Genomic DNA, 21,658 nt, shown 5'->3' with positions numbered 1-21,658 from the left:
TAGGGACAAGGGTCAACAATAGATGCAGTCACATGCTCTGGGCTTTGGGGTCCTCCTGTGTCCTCTGTCTAGCAGAGAGGACTGGTGGCCCCTGTGACCCTATGTCCTGTCCATTTCATATCCTGTTTCTCTTGCTGGAAGCTCCAAGCTGCCCATAAATTTCTCCCAGTGCCCAGGTGACATTGCATGGTTCCTTCCTGTCCAGCTCACACCAATTTGCCAGGTGTGTGTGTAGCTGTTCGGTTCTTCTCTCTGCTTGGTTCTGTTGTGGAATATTGTTTTAAGATGTGTTACATTTGTTTATGCTCTGGAACATTTGTTTTAATGATGCAAAGATGTGTTGCATTCTTTTATGTTGCATTTGTTTAACTCTGTGAAGCTGGGTTACTATACCTGATAGTATACTAAAGAGCTGAATGGCCAATAGCGAGGCAGGAGAAAGGATAGGTGGGGCTGGCAGCCAGAGAGAATAAATAGAAGGAGAAAAGGAGAGAAAAAGAGAAGAGGAGGAGCACACCAGGGGCCAATCATCCAGCTACACAGTGAGCCTTGGAGTAAGAGAGAAAGGAAGATTACAGAAGGAAGGGGGGAAATAAAGCCCAGAGGCAAAGGTATATTTTAAGATAAGAAAAGCTGGCTAGAAACAAGCCAAACTAAGGCCAGATGTTTATAAGTAAGCAAAGTCTTCTTATGCAATTATTTAGGAGCCAGGTGGCAGACCCCTCAAAGAGCAGAGAACAAAGAGCCATAGTGCTAAGAATAAAAACAACAACATTTTGGCGTTCCAACATGGGGCTAGGGTAAAAGAAAATCCAACAACAGGGAATCTGACACCTAGCTCCCTTCCTGGATGGTCGGCCTCTTGGCAGCAGAGACAGGGTTCGTTGCCAATTCTCTACTCTGGTTTCTTCTCATCTGTTTTCTTCCTGTGTCTAGAAAGTAAGGGAGGTGGTGTGTCAGGAGAATAAGGCATAGGGAGGTGGCATGTCAGGAGAACGAGGCATAAGAGGGGGCATCTTATAAGAGCAGGGAAGTTGGTGGGAGCACTGGAGACCCCTCCCCACCAGGGTCACATGAAAGGGACAGAGCATGGATCTCCAAATGCAGAGAAGGTAGGTGCTGCGCTAGTGACCTGTCATTTTCTTCTCCATGACTGCCCCTGGAGCATCTAGCCTTTCCCAGATCCCGGACCCATCTCCATGCTCTGGAATGTTCTCTTTCTTAATCAGCTGCCTCTAATTCTATCACATGACTGCCCCTGGAGCATCTAGCCTTTCCCAGATCCCAGACCCATCTCCATGCTCTGGAATGTTCTCTTTCTTAATCAGCTGCCTCTAATTCTATCACATGTGCCCCTATCCAGTCCTTCATTCCCAGGACCCAAGAACCTGGGAATCTCAGTAGGTGCCCTCCAGACTACACCTACATAGCAGGGCAGGAGGGAAGCAGAAAGGGGGTAAGAAAGAAGGAAATAGGGGATATTGTGCCAGATATTGAGAGCAAAGGATAGTATGTAGTTTCTGCTGAAGAAATGGCTGACAGTTAAGACCTCTCACTGCTTAAGTTCCATTCCCAGCACCCACAAAGCAGTTCTCAGCCATTTGTAACACCAGCTCCAAGGGATCTGATGCCCTCTTCTGGCCTCCCTAGGGAACTACACCTCAGGTGAGTGTACACACACACACACACACACACACACACACACACACACCATTAAAAACTAAATAAGAAAGGTAATATGCAGTCAAATTAAACACTAGGCCAGACATGGACAGTCCACTAGCAACTGAGTCTTAGCATGGTGCTGCCAGGGCAGGGCAGGAATGGTATCTCTGGGGAGAAAGTCGAGAGGGTTTGTGTTAATCGCTCCTTTTACTGTTATTGAAGAGTACCTTACAATAGCTACTTAAGGAAGATAAGGTTCATTTTGGCTCACAGTTTAAGGGCATACAGCTCATCGTGGTGGCAGGAGTCTGAGGAGGCTCGTCACATGTGTCCAGTGTCATGAAGGACAGCAATGAATGCTGGTACCAGCTCTGTCTCCTTTTTGCTCAGTCTGGTTCTGCGTCCAAAGAATGGTGTCCCGGGGCTGGAGAGATGGCTCAGTGGTTAAGAGCATTGCCTGCTCTTCCAAAGGTCCTGAGTTCAATTCCCGGCAACCACATGGTAGCTCACAACCATCTGGAGTGAGGTCTGGTGCCCTCTTCTGGCCTGCAGACATACACACAGACAGAATATTGTATACATAATAAATAAATAAATATTTTTTTAAGAAAAGAATGGTGTCCCCTACCTTCAAGATGTGTTTCCCAATTCATTCAGTCCTACCTGGAAGCATTTTCACAGACATGCACAAGAGTCTGTTTCCAGGGTGGCTGGAAAACACAGTGGGCAATGAAGAGGAGTCATCACAAAATGTGAGCGGACCAGCATCCTTCTCCCGAACTCCTCAGGGGAATCAGAGATACAAGTTCCTCTGCATGTGCCCCTGCTCGCACATCTGTGAGCCTGCTTGCACATCCTCAAGAGGGACTAAGTTCTCCAGGAATTAAAACCAACTCATGGAGATTTTGAAAAACGAATCTAAGAACAAACAAATGTTTCTTGCAGTCCTATGTGTTTCAGAAACTTCTCTTGACTCTGGGAAATTATATCTCGAGTCGGACATGTATGGTGTTTGTGATTGTTAATTAATCCAAGTCTAAGAGAAATAAACATTGAGGCACACTGTTCTGAGTGCTACCCAGCCCACTGCACCCTATGGTGCACTAATCAACTCTTCTTCCTAAAACTAAATAAACGACTATTGGATATTTATTTAAGAGACAAAACTTTAGATAAAAGGAAAGTCTGACTTCAGACAAGATTCATGTTCAAATACCAATTATGCAATTCTAGGTGTTATATTTATGTAAGTGGGCCAGTATAATAGCACATGCCTATAATTCAAGCTAGTTAAAAACCTGAGACAGGAGGATCACAAGTTTGAGTACTGCCTAACTATATAGCAAGTTGAAGGCCAAACCAGACAAGTTACCAAGATCTGCCTCAAAATATAAAATTATAAAAATAAAGAGTCAAGGATACACCTCAGTAATAGAGCACTCAGCACCAGATCTACCTCCACCCTCTGGCTCCACAAATAATCATCTCATGAATTAAATAATAAAAGGAATAGAAGTTGGCTTAGTGGTTAGGAGCACTCGTTGCTCTTGCAGAAGAGCTGGGATTTGGTTCCTAGCATCCACGTGGCAGCTCACAATCTTTAGTAACTCCAGTTCCTGACATTCAAGCCCCTTTCTGGCCTCTGCTGGCATTGCTCACACATGGTGCACACAAATAGATGCATGTAAAATACTAACAGAAAAATCTAAAAGATGGTTTTAAAAGTTCTCCCTCCTTCCCCCTTCTCTTTCCTCCTCCTCTTTTCTTTCCTGCTGGCCCTCCTCCTTTCCTCATCACCTCCTCCTCTCTGGTTTCTCCTTTCTTTCTTTCCTTCCTTTCTTTCTTTTTTTTTCTTTTTTCTTCTTTTTTGAGACAGGGTTTCTCTGTAGCTTTGGAGCCTGTCCTGGAACTAGTTCTTGTAGACCAGGCTGGCCTCGAACTCACAGAGACCCGCCTGCCTCTGCCTCCCGAGTGCTGGGATTAAAGACGTGTGCCACCACCGCCTGGCTTTCTTCCCTCTTTCTTCTTCCTGTGTCTTTCCTTTGAGATAAGCTCTCCTTCCGTAGCCCAGGCTGGCCTTGAAATCAAAAGTCTGCCTTAACCTCCTGAGTACTGTGACACCTTATCCAGCTCATAGAGGTCTTTTTCAATAAAGAGCCTCCACGAGGGAGGGAGAAGGTTTGATTAATGCCACCCACCCAGGAAGCAGGGTACAGTCACAGGTAATAACATGTACAGCTCAGAAACACACTGGGGACTTTTCAAAGGGAGCTCAGGGTGAAACTACAAGTCAAGCCGGCCCAAGGAAACAGATTAACCCGGGGAGCTGGAGAAAGAGGACTGGCCTAGAGAAGCAAGGGCTGTGACTCTGCTCACTGTGGATCAATTAGCAAACACAGATAGGAGAGCAGACGTCCACACCGTACCGCGATGGCCTTGGACAGAGGGCAGGGGTGAGTCCTGGGTGACAGACTGGGCACTGCAGATGCCTGATGAATGTGGAAGAATATTATTTCACATAGGATGACGCCTAGCTGAAGGGGAAAGTCCTTCCGTATTTGTGTTGCTTTTATTGGTTGATGAATAAAGCTGTTTCGGCCAATGGCTTAGCAGAGCAAAACCAGGTGGGCAACGCAAGAGAAATACAGAGAGTAGGCAGAGCCATGGAGATGCTGAAAGAGAAGGACACCAGAACCTTACCAATATGCTACAGCCTTGTGGCAATACATAGATGAATAGAAATGGGTTAATTTAAGATGTAAGAGTTAGTTAATAAGAAGCCTGAGCTAATAGGCCAAACAGTGTTGTAATTAATATAGTCTCTGTGTGATTATTCAGGTCTGGGCAACTGGGAAATAAGCGCAGTCTCCTTTACACCTGGCTAACTGTAGTACTGTCACCTTGAGAACTGGTCTCTGCTGAGACATGGTTGCCCCCACCCCCCAAAAGTCCCCATGACCCCAGCCTAGCCTGTCCCTTTTGGACCCCATTTCCAAACTCTAACTCTCCTCACCGCATCAGTACTTGGGGTTTTGAACCTCCACCCCATTGCCCATGTGAGAATTTTTTATCCCAAAATAATCACCCGGATTCAGCTTCCTCTTTTTTGCTAGGGAAATTTGCCTGTCGCTTCCTAATTGTCCTGATCAATCTGTCAGTGGTATAGTTTCCTGCCATCTTCATAGCCCTGACCCTTTTCTGATGGAAACCTTTTCCTATGTGGCCTTGGAAGTTGTCAGATCTGCCGTCTTCCTACAGGAGGGACTTGTAGAAAGTTCGGGAGCCTGGCAGAGGGTGTTTGGATTGGGAATGAGAGTGAACAGCCTGCTACATTCATCAGGCATCTACAGTGCCCAGTCTGTCACCCAGGACTCACCCTGCCCTCTGTCCAGGGCCATCGCGTTAAGGTGTGGACGTCTGCCCTCCTATGCATGTTTGCTAATTGACCCCTGGTGAGAAGAGTCACGGCCCATGCTTCTCTAGGCCAGTCCTCTTCCTCCAGCTTCCCAGGTTAACCTGAGAAAATAAAAGAGACAAACCCCTAATAGCTCTGTCCACTCTGCCCTTTGGATTCTGGGAAGCCTGATGTTGTGGTTTGACTGGCCTTGATTGGGATGAAAGACCTGAAACAGAAAACAGCCTTATTCTCTGCTTGCCTTTGGGTTGTACACCACGTAATACCTTCTGTGCTCCCTGCTGCCACCCAGTGGCTATTTTGACAAAGGTCAGCTGAGAAATTTAATTCAGGGGCTCTTAATAGTCGTCCATGGGACCAGCAGACTGGCTTAAATCCTCGAGATTATTCTGATGCACATTCAGAGTTTAGGAGAAGGCAAAAGGGCTTGCTGACAAGTCTCATGACCTGAGTTCAATTCCAGACCCACATAGTGGAAGGATAGCGCACCTTCCCACACAAGTGGTCCTCAGACCTCCACATAAGAACTCTGTCACGTGTGGATCCTCACACATGCCATGAACAAGTGTAATCTTAAAAAAAATTATGAAAAGAACTAAAACTCTTCAGTAGTTGTATAAAAGTACTCATCTCCTTTCCAGGGAAGACAAAACTTGAGAACGGTATTTAAGCCTCTAAAACAGTATAGCACCAGGAGTTGGGGAGATGGCTCCGTCCATGAGTACCTTGGGGAGAAGCATACAGACCAGAGTTCTGATCCAGAGCCCATATCAAAAGCTAGACACTGCAGCGCATATGTGTACCTCTGGCCTCCGCAGGCATGCACACCCACTCACACGCATGTGCACGCACAGGCATGACTTCCAATCTGTTTTCTAACTATCTTCAATCATCATTTACCCTAGGCTCTAAGGCAACTCAAAATGCCTGGGGTCCACCCTTCATCCCTGTGTTCACTTTCCCTAAAGTGAACTCATTGGAATGATGGTTATTTCAAAATAAAAGCCTCCAAGCCTTCACCTGTTGTCAGGCCCTCTCAGACACAGCGTCCTTTAGGAAGCCTTCTCTGATTGCCCTAGCAGACAATGGTCATTCCTGTTTTGAACCTCGCACTTCGTTTTTCAGTGCTTCAAATTTTAATTCTTCCTTAATGAGTTCTTAGTGGACTTTTCCGATCCAACGGAGCCTGAGGTCTGAGCCCTCCTCGTTTCAGCATTGGCTGATGCAAAGCAAGGACACAGCAATCTCTCTTTAAAGAAACTGTCAAACAGGGACACATGGCAAACGCTGGGATCAAAATCGTTAGAACAGAAAAGAGGAGCATGACGCGACCCTGGCAAATGAAACCGTGAAGGGTCTACAGCTCTCCTTGGGACTCTGCCTCTGACTGGTGAGGCCGCTTTCACAACACCCAGGAACTGCTCTAGCTCTACGAGAAGCCATTAGCGCCCTCTGCTGGCTATTGCATGTATTACACCAGAACTCGGTTTAACAGGTAACCCGGAAAGCCTTATGCCTCCATCCTGTTTTTTGTTGTTGTTGTTGTTGTTTCTGTTTTGCTTTGTTTTGTTTGTTTTTCGAGATCCATCTGCTTCTTAAAGAGCCCATGGGAAACCCTGGAGCCTGCAGAAAACTTGAGCGCCACAGCTACCATTGATGCTTAGTGATTACGGATTCTGTCTCCCACAGACTACACGGCTTTGATCCAAGCCTGTGGTCACGCAGCAGATGAGGCCACCACCGGACAGTAATTTACGCAGTTACCCTCCCCGTTAGTCTCCACCCTCCTTGCATTTTCTCTCTAGAGTCTCTTTGGTCTCAACACTGTGAACTTTGGGGGCAGAGATACCTCAGGTCTCATTTGAGACTTGGGGCAAGAGAGGAACTTGAAACAGCACGAGAGACTGTGTGCTGGAAGCTTTCATGCCAACTTGACACAAACTAGGGTCATCTGAGAGGAGGAAACCTTAACTGAGGAGCTGTCTCTTTAAGACCAGGCTGTAGGCAAGCCTGCAGGGCATTTTCTTGATTAGTGATTAATGTGGGCAGGTGGTCCCGGGTTCTATAAGAAAGCAGCTGAACAAGCCAGTAAGCAGCCTTCTCCGTGGTCTCTGTATCAGCCCCTACCTCCGGGTTCCTGCCCTTAACTGCCTTTCCTCCCCAAATTGGGGAGATGGGAAACGGCAGTGGATGAGCAAGAGGACTGGAGCTCCCAGAGGGAAGCAGAAGAGCGGGGGAGAGGAAGGTAAGTGGAAAGGCCAGTGGCTTGGGTTCACACATGGGGATTTGGCTTTTGCAGGCCTCGGCCTCTGCCACCTCACCCTTCTCAGAGGTACCCCCTTTGTGTCGCTGTTGCTACAGTCACTGGCAAAAGCAAACCCTGTGAACAGCCTTTCTTGAGGCCACTCCCTGGAGCATGAGTCCTGAGGCCTAGTTACTGCCGTCCTTTCGGTGAGCCGTCTAGCAAGCTTCCTGAGAGGCTCCAGGGGGAGACGTCAGCCGGAGGGTTCCCAGTCCCCAGACCCACACTTTCTCCTTTATCTTGTGAAAATCCTCTCAGGTCTTTCTGTTGCTGCTGGTGGTGAAAGTCTCAGGTAGCTCAGGCTGGCCTGGAATTCACTGTGTACCCAAAATGACCCTGAACACCTGACCCTCCTGCCTCTACCTCCCAAACACTCAGGTTACAGGAGTATGCCACTGACTGGCTACAATTGGCTTTACTTTTTTTGCTTTATTTTTTAACTTTTGTTTTTGTTTTGGGATTTTTGTTTGTTTTTCAAAACAAGTTGTTTTTTTTTTCTGTGTAACCCTGGCTGTCCTAGAACTCGCTCAGTAAAAGCTGTCCATGAACTCAGAGATCCGCCTGCCTCTGCCTCCCGAGCGCTGGGATTGAAGAAGGCATACGCCACCACTGCCCAGCTCGTTGTTTTTTCGAAGAGTTAGTTTATTTTATATATAAGAGTGTTGTGCCTACATGGGTGTATGTGCACCATGTGTGTGCAGGGCCTGTGGAGGCCAGAGTGGGTATTGGATCCCCTCGACCAGGAATTCTAGATGGTTCTGAGCTGCCGTGTGGGTGCTGAGAACTGAACCGGGCTCTGGAACAGCACCAGCGTTCTCACCTCCGGAGCCACCGCTCCAGCCCCTGCCTTTGCTTTTTTATGGCCACCCAGGAACTCTGAGGACATGAAAAGGTTAGGTTGGAAGACATAGAAACTAAAAACATTTGGGCCTCATTTTTCACTTCTGGGAGACTTATTTTTCACTGTTTAACGTATTGTGGTATTTACATGTTCTATGAGATGCCACTTAAAAATTACACAGACCTAATGTATAAAATTAAAAGATAGAGAATAGAAAAATCATACTTTATAAAATATACCTCCATTGGGGCTGGAGAGATGACTCAGCGCTTAAGCGCACTGACTACTCTTCCAAAGGTCCTGAGTTCAATTCCCAGCACCCATATGGTGGCTCACAACCATCTGCAATGAGATTTGGTGCCCTCTTCTAGCCTGCAGACATATATGCAGGCAAAACACTGTATACATATTAAATAAATCTAAAAATATATACCTTCACAACAGCACATAAAGGAAACTGTCGCATGTGGTGGGGGCTTTGTCAAGGAAGTGTCTCAGTGAGGTTGTGTCTACGTTGGGTTGGCCTATGTCTGTGAGGGACTGTCTGAATTAACTGATGTGGGAAGACCAGACCAGTGTGGGTGGCACCATTCCCTAGGCATGGAGTCCTAAACCGTGGAAGAGTCAAGAAATGGAGCTGATATGAAACATGTGATGTATGCATTTATTCTCCCTGCATGACGTGAGTGGCTGTTTGGAATTCCCATCTTGACTTCCTCACAATAGTGGATTATAACCTAGAATCGTAAGCTGAAAAATCCCATTCTTTCCTAAGTTTCTTTTTATCACGGTGTCCCATGATGGCAACCGGAATGACAGGTAGACATCCTGACCAAAGAGCCGAGTAGAGGGAACAAAGAGTCTGTCCGTGTGTGTGTGTGTGTGTGAGTGAGTGTGAGTGACAGAGAGAGAACAGCTTGTAGGAATTGGTTCTCTCCTACCATGTGGGTCCTGTGGACCACACTCAGGTCAGGAGATTTGGCAGCAAGTGCCTTTCCCAGCTGAGCCGTTTCCCTGGCTCTTTTGTGTTGTTTGCCACAGCGTGCTCACTTCTGCTCTGATCCTCACTACCCCGTTCCTCCTGCTTTGGGCTTTGCTTTGCTCTCTGAGTGTCGTTATTAGGCTGCTATTCCCATGCTCTAATTTAGGCACAATTACTATAAACTTCCTCTACTACTGTCTACTTACCCAGAAATTTTGCTACACCATATTTCATTTTAATTTATTTCAAGAAAATTAAAATTTTTTTTTGTTTCTTCATTGACCCAATGGTAATTTTGGGAGTATATTTAATTTCCCCGTATTTACAAAATTTCTGCTATTTGTCTTCTTCATTTTTCTAGTTTTTCTCATTGTGCTCATAGAAATAGGCCTGGTATGATTTTTTTGAATTTGTTGAGAGTTGGGATGTAGTCTGAGACTGTTGCATGGGTTGAGGTAAAGAATGTAAATCCTGGGGCTGGGGAGATGGCTCGATGGTTAAGAATACCTGTTGATCTGATCTTGCGGAGACCTGGAGTTTAGTTCCCAGCACCCACATCCAGCAGCTCACAACCAGCTGTAACTACAGCTCCAGGAGATCCTAGGCCATCTTTTGGCTTCTGTTGGCAATGAGCTCATGTGCACATTCAAACACACACACGGATATACTTAAAAGAAGGGATATATTTTATTTTTAATTTTATGTATTTTTATTTTTATTTTATGTGCATTGGTGTTTTTCCTGCATGTATATCTTCATGATAGTGTTGGGTCCCCTGGAACTAGAGTTACAGAGAGTTGTGAGCTGCCATGTGGGTGCTGGGAATTAAACCTGGGTCCTCTGGAAGGGCAGCCAGTGTTCCTAACCTCTGAGCCATCTCTCTATCCCCCAAATAAATCATTTCTAAATATGGAAATTCTGAAGTTGTTGGTCGAATTGTCTGTAAATCACTGGTCGATCCACTTGTTCTATTGCCTAGTCTGTGTATTTATTTACTTGGTCTGCAGAGCTCCATTGGTAAACGTGGAGTGTTGAATTACCTGTTGTTGTATTAGAGCCTCTGCCCAGATGTAATGACGTTTGCTGTATAGAATCCAGGGCTTCAGAACTACATGCATTTGTCTGTTGTCTCCTCTTCTGTTTTCTGTCCTGCCCGATTCCCACAATCGTTAAGTCCCAAAGAAATCACACAGAGGTCTACATTAACTATAAACTGATTGGACCATTAGCTCAGGCTTCTTATTAACTTTTATATTAGCCCATTATTCTTGTCTGTTAGCCACATGGCTTGGTACCTTTTTTTTTTTCTGTGAGGTAGTCACATCTTGCTTCTTCTGTGGATGAATCAGGACTGCAGAGGAATGGGCTTCCTCCTTCCCAGAATTTTCTTGTTCTCCTTGATCTGCCTCTACTTCCTGTCTGCTTGTCCTGCCTATACTTCCTACCTGGCTGCTGGCCAATCAATGTCTATTTTCCCCCTTGTCAAACTGATCCCTTCATCGCTACATAGAGGGCCTCTTTGTCTTTTTTTTTTTTCAACAGCTTTTTACTTAGTCTGTGTTGTCTGATAAAAAAACAGAGCTGCCATGGTTCACTTTGGGTTTTCTTTTCCATGTCCCATCCTTTCTGACCCTGCACTTTTAGTTCGTCTTTCACAGTGAAACAAGTTTCTTGTAGGTAACATATAGGTGGGTTTTGGTTCCTAAATCTATTTAGTTGTTCTATATCTTTGGATCAGGAATTTTAATCCGTGTACCTCCAAGATTAATATGTTTTTGTTTCTGCAAATTTGATTGTCTGCTGGTTGTTTTGTAGATTTTTTTCACGCTATTACATTTTTGTGGTTTGGATTATATTATATAGATATTACATATTTTGTCTTTGTAGGGATGCGGGTTGATCCCTTTCTCTTCGAGTCGCAAATGTGCTTTGCCTGTCAGTTTCAATCTTTCAAGGCCTGCTATAACCATTTCTTATAGGATGAACCTAATGATGATTAACTCCACATTTTTGCTTGCTTTGGAAAGTCATTATTTCTGTTTGTACCTGGATCATACTTGATTTGGAACCCCCAGTTTCTGGAGTGCAGGTCCATGCCGCCTTCCCCAGCTTAGCAACTGTCAAGAAAATGAACTAAAACCCTTACTTAGAAGTTCTCAGTGATCTGCTGTAACAGTGTTATGGTACCTATTTCTGTCTGCCTCGTATTTGGAGCCCAAAAAGTCTGTTCCTGAGGTTGAAGCAAAGTCACTGGGACTCTTAATGTGCTAGAAGCAAGCTCTAGATATACACTCAAAAGCACACACCCCCCACACCAGAGATGACTGGGGGAGGCTTCCAGCCTCCATATCACTGGCTCTTACAAGTGATGAAAGCCCTGATAGTTATCCTGGATGTGCTTGACCTTTTCACATGACCTTGAGGAGGTCACTGGACTTTAGTAAGCACCAAAGAATTCAGAAGCAATGAAGCACAGAGACGTAAGATAACAGGGTGTTCTGTTGTCCAGATAGGAAATGTTTAGACCACAAACACACTTCTATGTCTCAACTAAAACTATATGTTTAAAATACCATAAGGAAAAAAGATAACAGGTTGTTTTGGAGTCTAGGAGACTGTGGAGCGACTGATTCCTCTATAGCCCAGTTTCAGAACGTGAATGACTAAGGAGCTATCCCTGTGTAAATCAGGAACCCGCATTCAGGGGTCTACACCATTCTTATACCAAAGGAGGGGAGTGCAGACAGGGTGCGGGTGACAGCAGAACCATCTTCTAGTTTCTTAGAAACCAAGAGAATCTTCTCTGGATAGAGAAGTCAGGGACGTGAGGGGCCAAGAGTCCCAGAGCGAGCTTGGCTGGTTTCACAGAGCTCTTCCCTGACTTCAGGGAACTTGTACCTGTCTCCGAAGATTTGCAGGATGCATGTCCAATAATGGAAAGGGACAGATGAAACATAAGGTAGTCTAAGTCACCAAGCTAAAACCAAGCTGACCAAAGAGCTGGGTTGGCCATTTTATCAGCCAGTCCCCTCAAACAGGCTTCATGTTTATCTCACTGTCCAAGCCCTTTCCTAGAAAACAAGTCTGGCCTAGACAGGCCAAACAGAACATAGTGAGTAAGGCAGGCTGGGAGCATGCAGGGGTGCAGGGAGGGGGTTTGCAGAGAGAAAAGCAGGCTTATCTGCCTTATACTCAAAACCCTCAGGCTCCAAATACAGACTTCCATCCAGAGGTCAGGGGCTAGAGGTCTCAGACAAACCACCCAGCCTTTTTGCGTAGGGAAGACAGCAGAGCCACTTAGGAAGGACAAGGAGCACAGGCCCCGTACAGGGATGTTCTAGGCTGCTAAGAGCAACAGATCTGCAATTTCACCCCCTGTGTTTGCCTCGGGCAAACTTTCCCTCTGCTCCCGTTCCCTGGCACCTGAAAGGAAATCTAGGCTTTGCCTAACTGAAGCTCCGTCCCTGCTAAGAGAGTTTAGCTGTCCATAAAGAATCATTCCCAGGCTGGAAATGCATCTCACTTGGTAGAGCATTTGTCCACCATGCAAACCTACCATGCATGAGATGCTGGCTTCTATCTAGTGTCTCATAAAAACAGGACATCACGGCATATATCTATAATCCTAGCACCTGGGAAGTAGAGGTAGGAGGGTCAGAAGTTCAAGGTCATCCTTGGCTATCTTGTAAGTCCAAGACCAGCCTGGGCTGCCTGAGACCCTGGCTGGAAAAAAAAAAGTTAGTCTCACTGCCCCCCAATACTACGGTGGTAAAGCTGATCAGACTGTAGGGATTCTTTCTACTTTGTGAGTCACGGGAGAGGGCACCTGTCACTTCCCAAAGCTCTGCACACAATGCTCTCTTCCACAGCACACTACACGGAGGCCAGAATCCTATTCCCACAGGTGGAGTCTTACTCCCACTGGGAAAGGCTGAGGGCAGAAGCATCATCTCCCAAGATGAGCTGCCACGGGCACTCCACAGTCTCATGATTCCTCTGTGCCATCCTGTGTCAGGATTCAGCCATCCTCTGGACAGGACAGTCCCGCCTACTCAGGCAGTTAGAGCTCCCCCACATGACTCCTCCCCCAGCTTGGCAGAGGCTCTGCAGCCTGCAGCGAAAGGCTTGATGGTGACCTCAGTGGGCACAGAGTGATCTGTGCTTGCTTCAGTTTGCAAGTGGAGTTGTGAATGTCAGGTTGTCACATCATTGGCACTGTCCTAAGACAGCCGCTCTAGTGATACACTGTTAAGTTCTACAAGAGCCGCCCACACTCAGGGACATGCAGATGTCGCCTAAATACCACCAGTGAGACAATACAGAGTCCAGTGGCAAGCCAGAGTAGCCCTGTCGCCTGGATTCAGACTGAGAGAAACCAGGTTAAGGCTTCAGCGGGGAATATTCCAATAAAATGATAACTCTGAGGACTGCAGCTGCCAACCGCTCCAGACCTCTAGTTAGAACATCTAAACAACGGGTCAAAGGGTCATTGTGATCTCTGGCGGCCCCTGGTGGCTGTGCTAAGTGGAAGCAGTTTGCCGGTGGTTTAAGGGTGCAGGGGCCGTTAAAGGCAGGTGGATTATTAGGGCTTGGGAGCCCCTACCACAGGAATGACGCGAATGGCCCCTGTCTTCCTGGGTCAGTGATGTTGGTAGATGAGCAGAGTGTTCTCCAGAGCCTGACCCAGACCTAGTCCTAAGTGTCCACATCATGCCCCGTGCCTTTGGCAAGGTTGTGTGCCTGTCTAGGTCATCTCCCTTGCCCCCCACCACCACCACCAAGACACACTCCAGGGTGGATGTAGGTGAGCTGGCACAGAATGGCAGGGAAGCCAGGTACACACCAGTCCCTGCACAGCACACAGACTTGGGGAAAGCTGGGTGCTGAGCAGAGGGCTTAGCGAACCAAAAGGAAAGAGGCATTCAGCATGACATAACCATCACGAATGACCGTGCCTAACTTCTATCTGCACCACTTTTTAATTACACGGTAGGTAAGCGCCCAGGAGCCCCCACTGGTTGTTTAGCACTGACTGCCCCCTGCTGGCAGGTTCTATAGGTGCACGGCTGCTGCTTGCAGCAAAATGCACACCTTGTCCAAGATCAGGATTCCTGACTTCCCAGAGCCTCTATCATTCTCATAAAAGGGCTGTGTTTACTCAGCAATGCTCTAGGCATCCTGGCAAGTTGTTGACCGCCTGTGATGAGACCAAGTAGATAGAGTCTGCCTGTGGGAAACCTGTGCCCTCGCTGCTTACAGTAGCTGTCACGTTGATTGGCTTTCAGAACATCTTCCTTCATCTCTATAAATCCAGGACACATGTTTGTTCTTTTTCTCTCTCTTCCCCTCCCTCCGTCTGACCCTCCCTCCTTCCCCCTTCTTTCCCCTCCTTCCCCCTCCCTCCCTCATTGTTCTTGCTGAAGACTTAGGCCAGGTCTTGGGTCAACAAACAGGAAAGTTGGCGGACTTTAGCTCGGCGTGTTTAGCTAGTCTGAGAACAGGGGCCAGGTGTGTTGCCTCTTCTGGAAGGCCAGGCATTTCTAGATTGGGAACTCTTAAGCCCCAAAAATGAACTTGCTATTAAGTTGGGGTTTTGTTTTGTTTTAATTAGAGAAAAAAAATCTAATGAGCTTTCCAAGAGAAACAGGACTTAGCGGCAATATCCACAAGGTCAAGGGTGGAATGTTAAGAATGTGGAGGGCCGGCAAGGCAGGACTTCACTCAGTCTGGGCTCCCTGAAAGTGGTCCTCCTGACAGCTCAGGGACAGGAGTCACAGACTCTCACTCCTGCCAGGGGATGCCGAGAGGAGGCAGATAAAGAGGTCTGTCTGTATCCAACCTGTAAGTTAGATGCTGGTGGGAAGATTTTCTTTACAAATTATAAAACTATGCCTCAATATCTGCCTTTGCAACAAATCAGATAAAACTTATGCAGAGGCTTTAGGAGCTTGCATCATGCAAACATCTCACATTTGGGGTTGCTCCTGCTTTGAATGAGGGGAAGCAGTGCCTGCAGACCAGCAAGGAAGACACGTTTATATAGATAGGGACATGATGTGGGATGTCCTTCTGTATATGTGTTGCTCTTGTTGGTTAATGAATAAAGTTGCTTTGGCCTATGGCAGGGCAGAATATAGCCAGGATGGAAGATATATATATATATGAGAGAGAGAGAGAGAGAGAGAGAGAGAGAGTGAGAGAGAGAGAGAGAGAAGACAAAGTCAATGAGATGCCATGTAGATGCCAAAGGAGAAAGATGCTGGGGCACCAGAACCTTACCAGGAGGCCACAGCCTCGTGGCAATACTCAGATTAATAGAAATGGGCTAATTTAAGACATAAGAGTTAGCCAGGACTATGCCTAAGCTATTAGCCAAGCAGTGTTGTCATTAATATAGTTTCTGTGTGATGATTCGGGTCTGGCCGGCCGGGAAACAAGAGAGCAGTCCCCTTCTACAGGGACGGCACCAGGACCAGCTATGATGTAATAGGGCTGGTTGTCTGAAGGACAACCTCAGAGCGCAAGCAGTATTGAAGATTCGGGAATGACACTGAGGAATCCAGAGAGCCAAGGCTACCTTTAGAAAATAAAGTACAATGGACAGGTGGGTCACCCAAAGCTCACGGAGCACACCCAAGATTGCTACAGATAAAGAAACACCCAGAGTTCCACCCACAGACCCTCCAAACCTCAGGAAGCTGGAGCCTAGAGAGAAGTTCCCTGAAGTCAGGGTGGGGGGACAGAGTTGACATGGTGACCTGTGGAAGTCCCTTCTAGGGAGAAGTGGCTCTAGCTCCATGTGAAATGGAGGCGTGCGGGGGCGGGCAAGAGGGAGCATGCAAACTGATTGCAGGGGAGCCAGCCACCTGTAGGGAAGGGAGTATCTGATTCTCCATGGTCAAGCTGTAGTAATTTCCCTTTGTGATTTTTCTGGAATGAACTCTGGAGAGCTCAGAGCATATCACAGTCACGCGGTCACCCATGGCCAATGTCTCACCAACATGCACTGCCGACCACCCCACAGCCTCCTGGCTCACAAAGTAGTTCTGGGGTTGGACCACCGCTGCAGTTCCCAGCATTTACATGGGTAGTTTCTTGCTGGCTTGTAACTCACTAACGTGACTCTCCTGGCTGGCCAGCAAAGCTGCCAAGATCCACGCATCCCCAGCTCCCCGGGGGTTACCCGTGTGTGCCACCACGCTTGCCTTTTTCCATGTGTATTCTGGGGCTCTAACTCAGGTCCTCATATTTGCACAGCAAGTGAGTGAGCCACACAACATCCAAACGCCACAGAAATCAAGGGATGGAAAATAATACAAGAGCCAAGGTTCCTGTCGGGTGACAGTTTATTGAAAGGAAATCTTGCTTTATCCAGGAAATTACTTGCATAGAGGTAGCCGTGATAAGAGTGTCTCTTCCCCATGACAACACGTAGTAACGAAACCTTACTGAAAAACAAAAGCCCCATTGAGTATACCAATTGTCATGGCGGAATGACACACGGAAGCAGGAAAAAATTATAAAAGCCATACAGTGATTGTCTCCTCAGCATTGCATTTGGCAACATGTGTTCACACACAATATTTTTAAGCTAGCTAAAGAAAATCCTCTTGAGCAGGATTAGTTCTTAAAGCAATAAACGGAAAAGCACGTATACATAAGAAACAGAGGAATGGTGACCGGGTCAGGCTGAGAAGGACCTAGGACCCGATTCCTTACCTTGTCCCAGGATGCATCTGTCAAGATCACAGAGAAGAGAGCAGCTTGGGACTTGTGACGATCTCTCTAAACTCAGTTCAGTGTTGTGCCACCACACACAGCCCATTTGCTGCCCGCTCCAGTATAGTACAGGAGACCACGCACCTGACCCTGGCTAGCCTCCCTGTTTTGGGGGTGTTTCCAATGGTGGCTTCTGTTCTCTTTCCAGGGGCCGTTTTTCCTTTATTTCCCATGGCTACCAGAAAGACCTGACTGTAATGAGGGCTGGCTGATTTTTGTCAAGCCCCAAAACAAACACCCCTACCTCAACGACTTGACTTTTCTTACCTGAATCTCTGGGGTAAGCAGGCTGTGGCATTTCTAGGCTTATTGCAAGTATGTAATGAAAGCATGAGGAAATTTCAGGAGCCAAAGAATTCCTGTGAGTTCTGGGGGACCAGCCAAGCAGCTGCAGGCTGTCAAGTTCCCAAGAGGACAGAGGACACAAAGGCTGGGTATAACGGGTTCAGCCTGCAAGTCAATCTATCACCCACTCCTTTCTGGATTCCAGGAGGCCAGAGGTTTGTTGTTGTTTGAGACAGGGTCTCCTATGGACTCCTATATCCCAGGCTGGCCTGGAACTGAATGTGTATCCAAGGATGACCTTGAACTCTTTGTTCTCCTGCCTCCACTTCCTGAGTGTTGGGATTACAGGCACATGGCACCATATCTTATTTATAGAGTTGGGGATTAAACACGGGGCTTCATGCAAGCTAGGCAAGCGGTGTTCCAGTTGAGCTACAGCCCCAGCCCGACAGGCAGACGTTTTACTTCCTGACACTGTGTTTCTAGTGCCACAGTCCGTGCCTGACACACTTTGATGGGCAGGGTATATCTGTTAAATGGAGGAATTACTGAAAAGGGAAACCTCTCCATGCCTAGCTGTGTCGAGGGTGAAAGTGACCCTCATGAGGTGTAATAGAATTTGGTTCTCCAGTAGCAAATGCTCCTCCTTCAGTTCCTTCCACTTTAAATCTGTTGGGTGACCTCTGTGACCTGCACTGGGCAGGTCATGGCAACCTGGTCTCCAGGAGTCCCCATATCGGGAAGCTTGGAGACCCTGCTTCAACATCTGTCACCTCTGTCTTACACACATAGCCGACTTACAAGGTTCTTTTCACTGTCACGATTTGAGGTGATATAGGTAGGTAGGCCAGGAGATGTGCAGGGATACCCAGCATCCTCCCAAGGTCACCTTGGCATCATGCACTTGCTCTAGGATCTCATTCACGTCACCTCATTCCTGGAAACACCCTTCAGATTGCAAGTACCCCCAATTCTTTCCTTCTTCCCATCATTCCAAGCTCCAGCTCAATACAACTCCCCCCACCCCCTTCATGCACATCCTCCAGCTTTCAAGAACTTCTCTGTATTCCTTCTTACACCAGCCACACACCCACGTCTTCCTGTGTTCCTTTCCCTATGAACTTCCTGGATGCCTCCCACCTAAGCCCATAAACCTCATCTCACAGCCCCTCCTACTCCTCCAAATCCAGGCCTGTGTGAGCATCGCTTGCAGGCCTGCCATGGAGGAAAAGGGCCAATGAGACGTACCAACGGGACTCCTGTCCTTTGAGAAGCACAGCACTTGTTAAAGATCTCATCTGCATCCCCACTTTACCTGCTTGAAAGAAACTGGGAAGTGGGAAGTGCTCCGAGCCTGGTTTAGAGAAAATAAGCAAGCAGGGACACAGACTCCGCCCTCGGCAAAAGGCCCCGCCCCACCATCAATGAGCAGATTTCCCACACAACCCAGGGCTAACTAACTTTCCACTGCCTGACCCCTCTGATTTCCAGAGTAGCCTTCACTCTTTCCCCGTGCCTCTGCTTTGTAATACTTGAGATTGGGTAGCTTTATATTTTAAATCCATATGGATGTGTGAACTTTGCAAAGATGTCACACTGCAAAGGCTCTGGAACATTCTAAAGTAGAACAGCAGCAGTCCTTGCGAAGGTCTGGTTTAAAATATGTACAGTCTATACACTTCATCCCTACACGTGGCTATCTCATTACAGCTAGCATTTTGGAACCTTTCTCGGGGCAGCAGAAGGGGTGACAGCAGACAGCGGTGCACAGCAGGGCTTCGTCTTAGCTGCGTTTTTCCAAGATGTCCCCATTAGGTCATTTTAAACTTCGACAGCTCCCTATCTAAGACCCAAGGTCCCTCAGGCACACAGAGGCCCTGGGAAGGAATGTGAGGAGAGTCTGACGTCATCCACAAGTCCCCTCTTGTGCCTTCTGCTCTGGATGGCTGCAGTGGGATCAACAGGCCTGGAAGCGGGCTCAGATCTGGCTGGTGATGGGGCTGTCTTTGGGAAAGGAATAGCTCAGTGGCGCTTCATAGAGGCTTCCCCCATCACTGCTGAGGTCGTCGTCGTCCGAGTCATCCAGGACTTTACTGGGCAGCGTCTTGAGTCTGCAGAAGCACAAAGGAGATGGTTCTTGACCCTGGCTAGGGCTTGTCTCTGATTTGGAGATGGGGGAAGAGGGTCGTTGGACTCCTAACTTCCACCCCACTACACACATATCCATGAATTTGCCTGCACCAGGTGTTTCTCTTAGCAACAGGGGCGAACTGTCTGTTACTTCTGATCAATGTTGGGGTGGGGAGACACAAAGCTGATGTCTCCTTTTGCCTAGCTCCAATATGGCTGGTCGGGGTGCTTCTGATTCACTCTGAATCTCACACACTTCTGATTTCTGAGACAGGGTCTTATGCCGCCCATGTTGGCCTCAAGCTAAGTATGCAGCCAACAATGGCCTTAAAGCTTGGATCCTCTTGCCTCTGCCTCTTAAGTGCTAAGATCCCAGGCATGTGTTAGCACACCTAGTTTGTGGGCTGCAAGGGTGGCAACCCAGGGCCTTCTGTATGGGAGACAGGCGCTCTATCAGCTGAGCAACATCCTCATACAATAACATCTTAATGGTTTATCCAAACATTATCTTTTGCCCATGAAGTCCTTACCACTAACCTTGGGGTCAGTTCTCAGTCCATGGTAGGATTTTCAGTGAGCTGGAGCCATCTGTCACCCTGTGAGAGCTACCTGAATCGGCAGCATAGAACCCCAGCCATAGGCAGCCTCCCCCAAAGGCTGGTGTTCTGGGTGAGCATGAACTCACACTTACCCCTCACCATGACAACCCCCACACTGGTCCTGGGAAAACACCCCTCTAACCTCATCCTTCAGTTTCCCCTTAGGAAGGTATAAATGAGAACTTACTCTCCATCAGATAGGAGATGCCCCTCCATGGTAGCGATACCCTGACCTGTTCTGTGCCCTGGCATGAGGATGGCTTATGTTAGGCCATACTGAACATGTAGGGTGATTCAAGTAGACACAGCCATTTTCACCTCAAGGACAGGATGACCCCAGAGGGCGACCACGGAAAACTGGCTTGAGGCCGTAGGAGAAAGCACATTCTGAAGGCACTCTATCCGTGTCAGGGGAGCTAAGGACTTTGGGGGGCTGCCACCTCTCCCCACCTTAAGCCCTTCTTCATAGAGTTGAGCTGCCCCTGCAGCTGCTCGTTCACGCCTATCTGGTCCTCCAGCTCCCGCTGTAGCTTCTTCTTCGCGCTCTCCAGTCTGTCGATCTCCTCTTCAGCCTCCTCCACCTGGCGCTTCATGGCTTTCAGGCGTAAGCTCAGCTGTGTGAGTGAGGAAAGACGGAGGTTGAGTGTTGGCGCTGGAAAAGTCAGAGCAGGCGAGGCCACGGACCCGGCTACAGTTCCAAGTACCCTGTCTCACTGGAAAAGGGGGAGCATCCTGTGGGATGAGTGGAGCAGGGACGTGGTACACTCCTGCCACCTGCCCCAGCCTGGGACAGAGACTCTCACCTGAGAGAAGGCAGAGCCTCTCTCACCTGGTCTTTCTGGTCAGTCAGTGACAGATGCTCGTCATCCACCTGCATCACCAGCTCCTTCACCTTCCTCTCCAGCCTTCGGTTGTTGAGCTGCAGGTTGGCCCGATCCCTGGAAGCAGAGAAAGCAGAATAGAACACCACCTCTTATTCTTGGCCCCACAGGAAGCTCAGACTGGAAGGAGGAGATGGGACTCCCCAGACATAGGAGCCTAGTCAGCTCAGGGTCAGAGAAAAACAGCTATATGGGAAGAAAGAGCTGCTAGGATCATGGGAGGAGAAAGGGGGCCCCAAGAAGGGCAAGACTCTCCCAGGGTTGGAGGGCCGGAATTCAGACATGTTCTGAGTTCCTCTATTGCTGAGCTTAACTTTTGAAGCAAAGAGCCACAGTTGGGGTCTGTGCCAGTCAGACCTAGAAAATCACTTCGTTTAATAGGATGCAGACAGACGGTAGCCGATAGTGACCCACCCCCAAGTTTCAGTCCAGGCACAGTGCACATCCCAGGCCACCTTATCGCTCACGTTGCTGGAGCTCAATGTTTCCATCTGAGAAACGGAAGCGACTGCAAGGCTGGTCTTGGTTCTACCTTTCAGGGGTGCTGAAAACATGGGAGGAGACGACCCCCCCAAAACCTACCAGCCCTAATTATGACCAGTACCTGCCTGGCCCCTTCCCTGTCCAGGCTGGGCTCACCTCTCCTCACTCTCTAGTCGGTCCTCCAGCTCTGCGATCCTGGCTTCCATCTGCACCACCAGGCCCTCTTTACTGGACCTGTAGGAACCTTCCAGGTGGACAATCCGGCTCTTTAAGTCTTTGTTCTGAAATCAGACAGG

General features: G+C 47.9%; 1 protein-coding gene across 3 annotated transcripts in view; it reads right to left on the bottom strand.

Moving 5' to 3' along the window:
- Positions 1 to 16,533: 16,533 nt before the first annotated feature.
- Positions 16,534 to 21,658, bottom strand: part of Cgnl1 (cingulin like 1) — a 162,306-nt gene continuing 157,181 nt past the window's right edge. For all 3 annotated transcript variants that reach the window (XM_075965306.1, XM_075965308.1, XM_075965307.1), the window contains 4 exons: positions 21,519 to 21,643; positions 20,828 to 20,936; positions 20,449 to 20,612; positions 16,534 to 19,380 (listed from right to left, as the gene is read on the bottom strand). In XM_075965306.1, coding sequence (XP_075821421.1) covers positions 19,248 to 19,380; positions 20,449 to 20,612; positions 20,828 to 20,936; positions 21,519 to 21,643 — 531 coding nt within the window. In that variant the 3' untranslated portion in view covers positions 16,534 to 19,247. The remainder of the gene's footprint in view (positions 19,381 to 20,448; positions 20,613 to 20,827; positions 20,937 to 21,518; positions 21,644 to 21,658) is intronic.

This window comes from Microtus pennsylvanicus, chromosome 3 (assembly GCF_037038515.1).
Source record: "Microtus pennsylvanicus isolate mMicPen1 chromosome 3, mMicPen1.hap1, whole genome shotgun sequence".
NCBI lineage: Eukaryota > Metazoa > Chordata > Mammalia > Rodentia > Cricetidae > Microtus > Microtus pennsylvanicus.
Note: the sequence above shows the minus strand (reverse complement) of the source record. Positions and strands in the feature narration are given on the sequence as shown.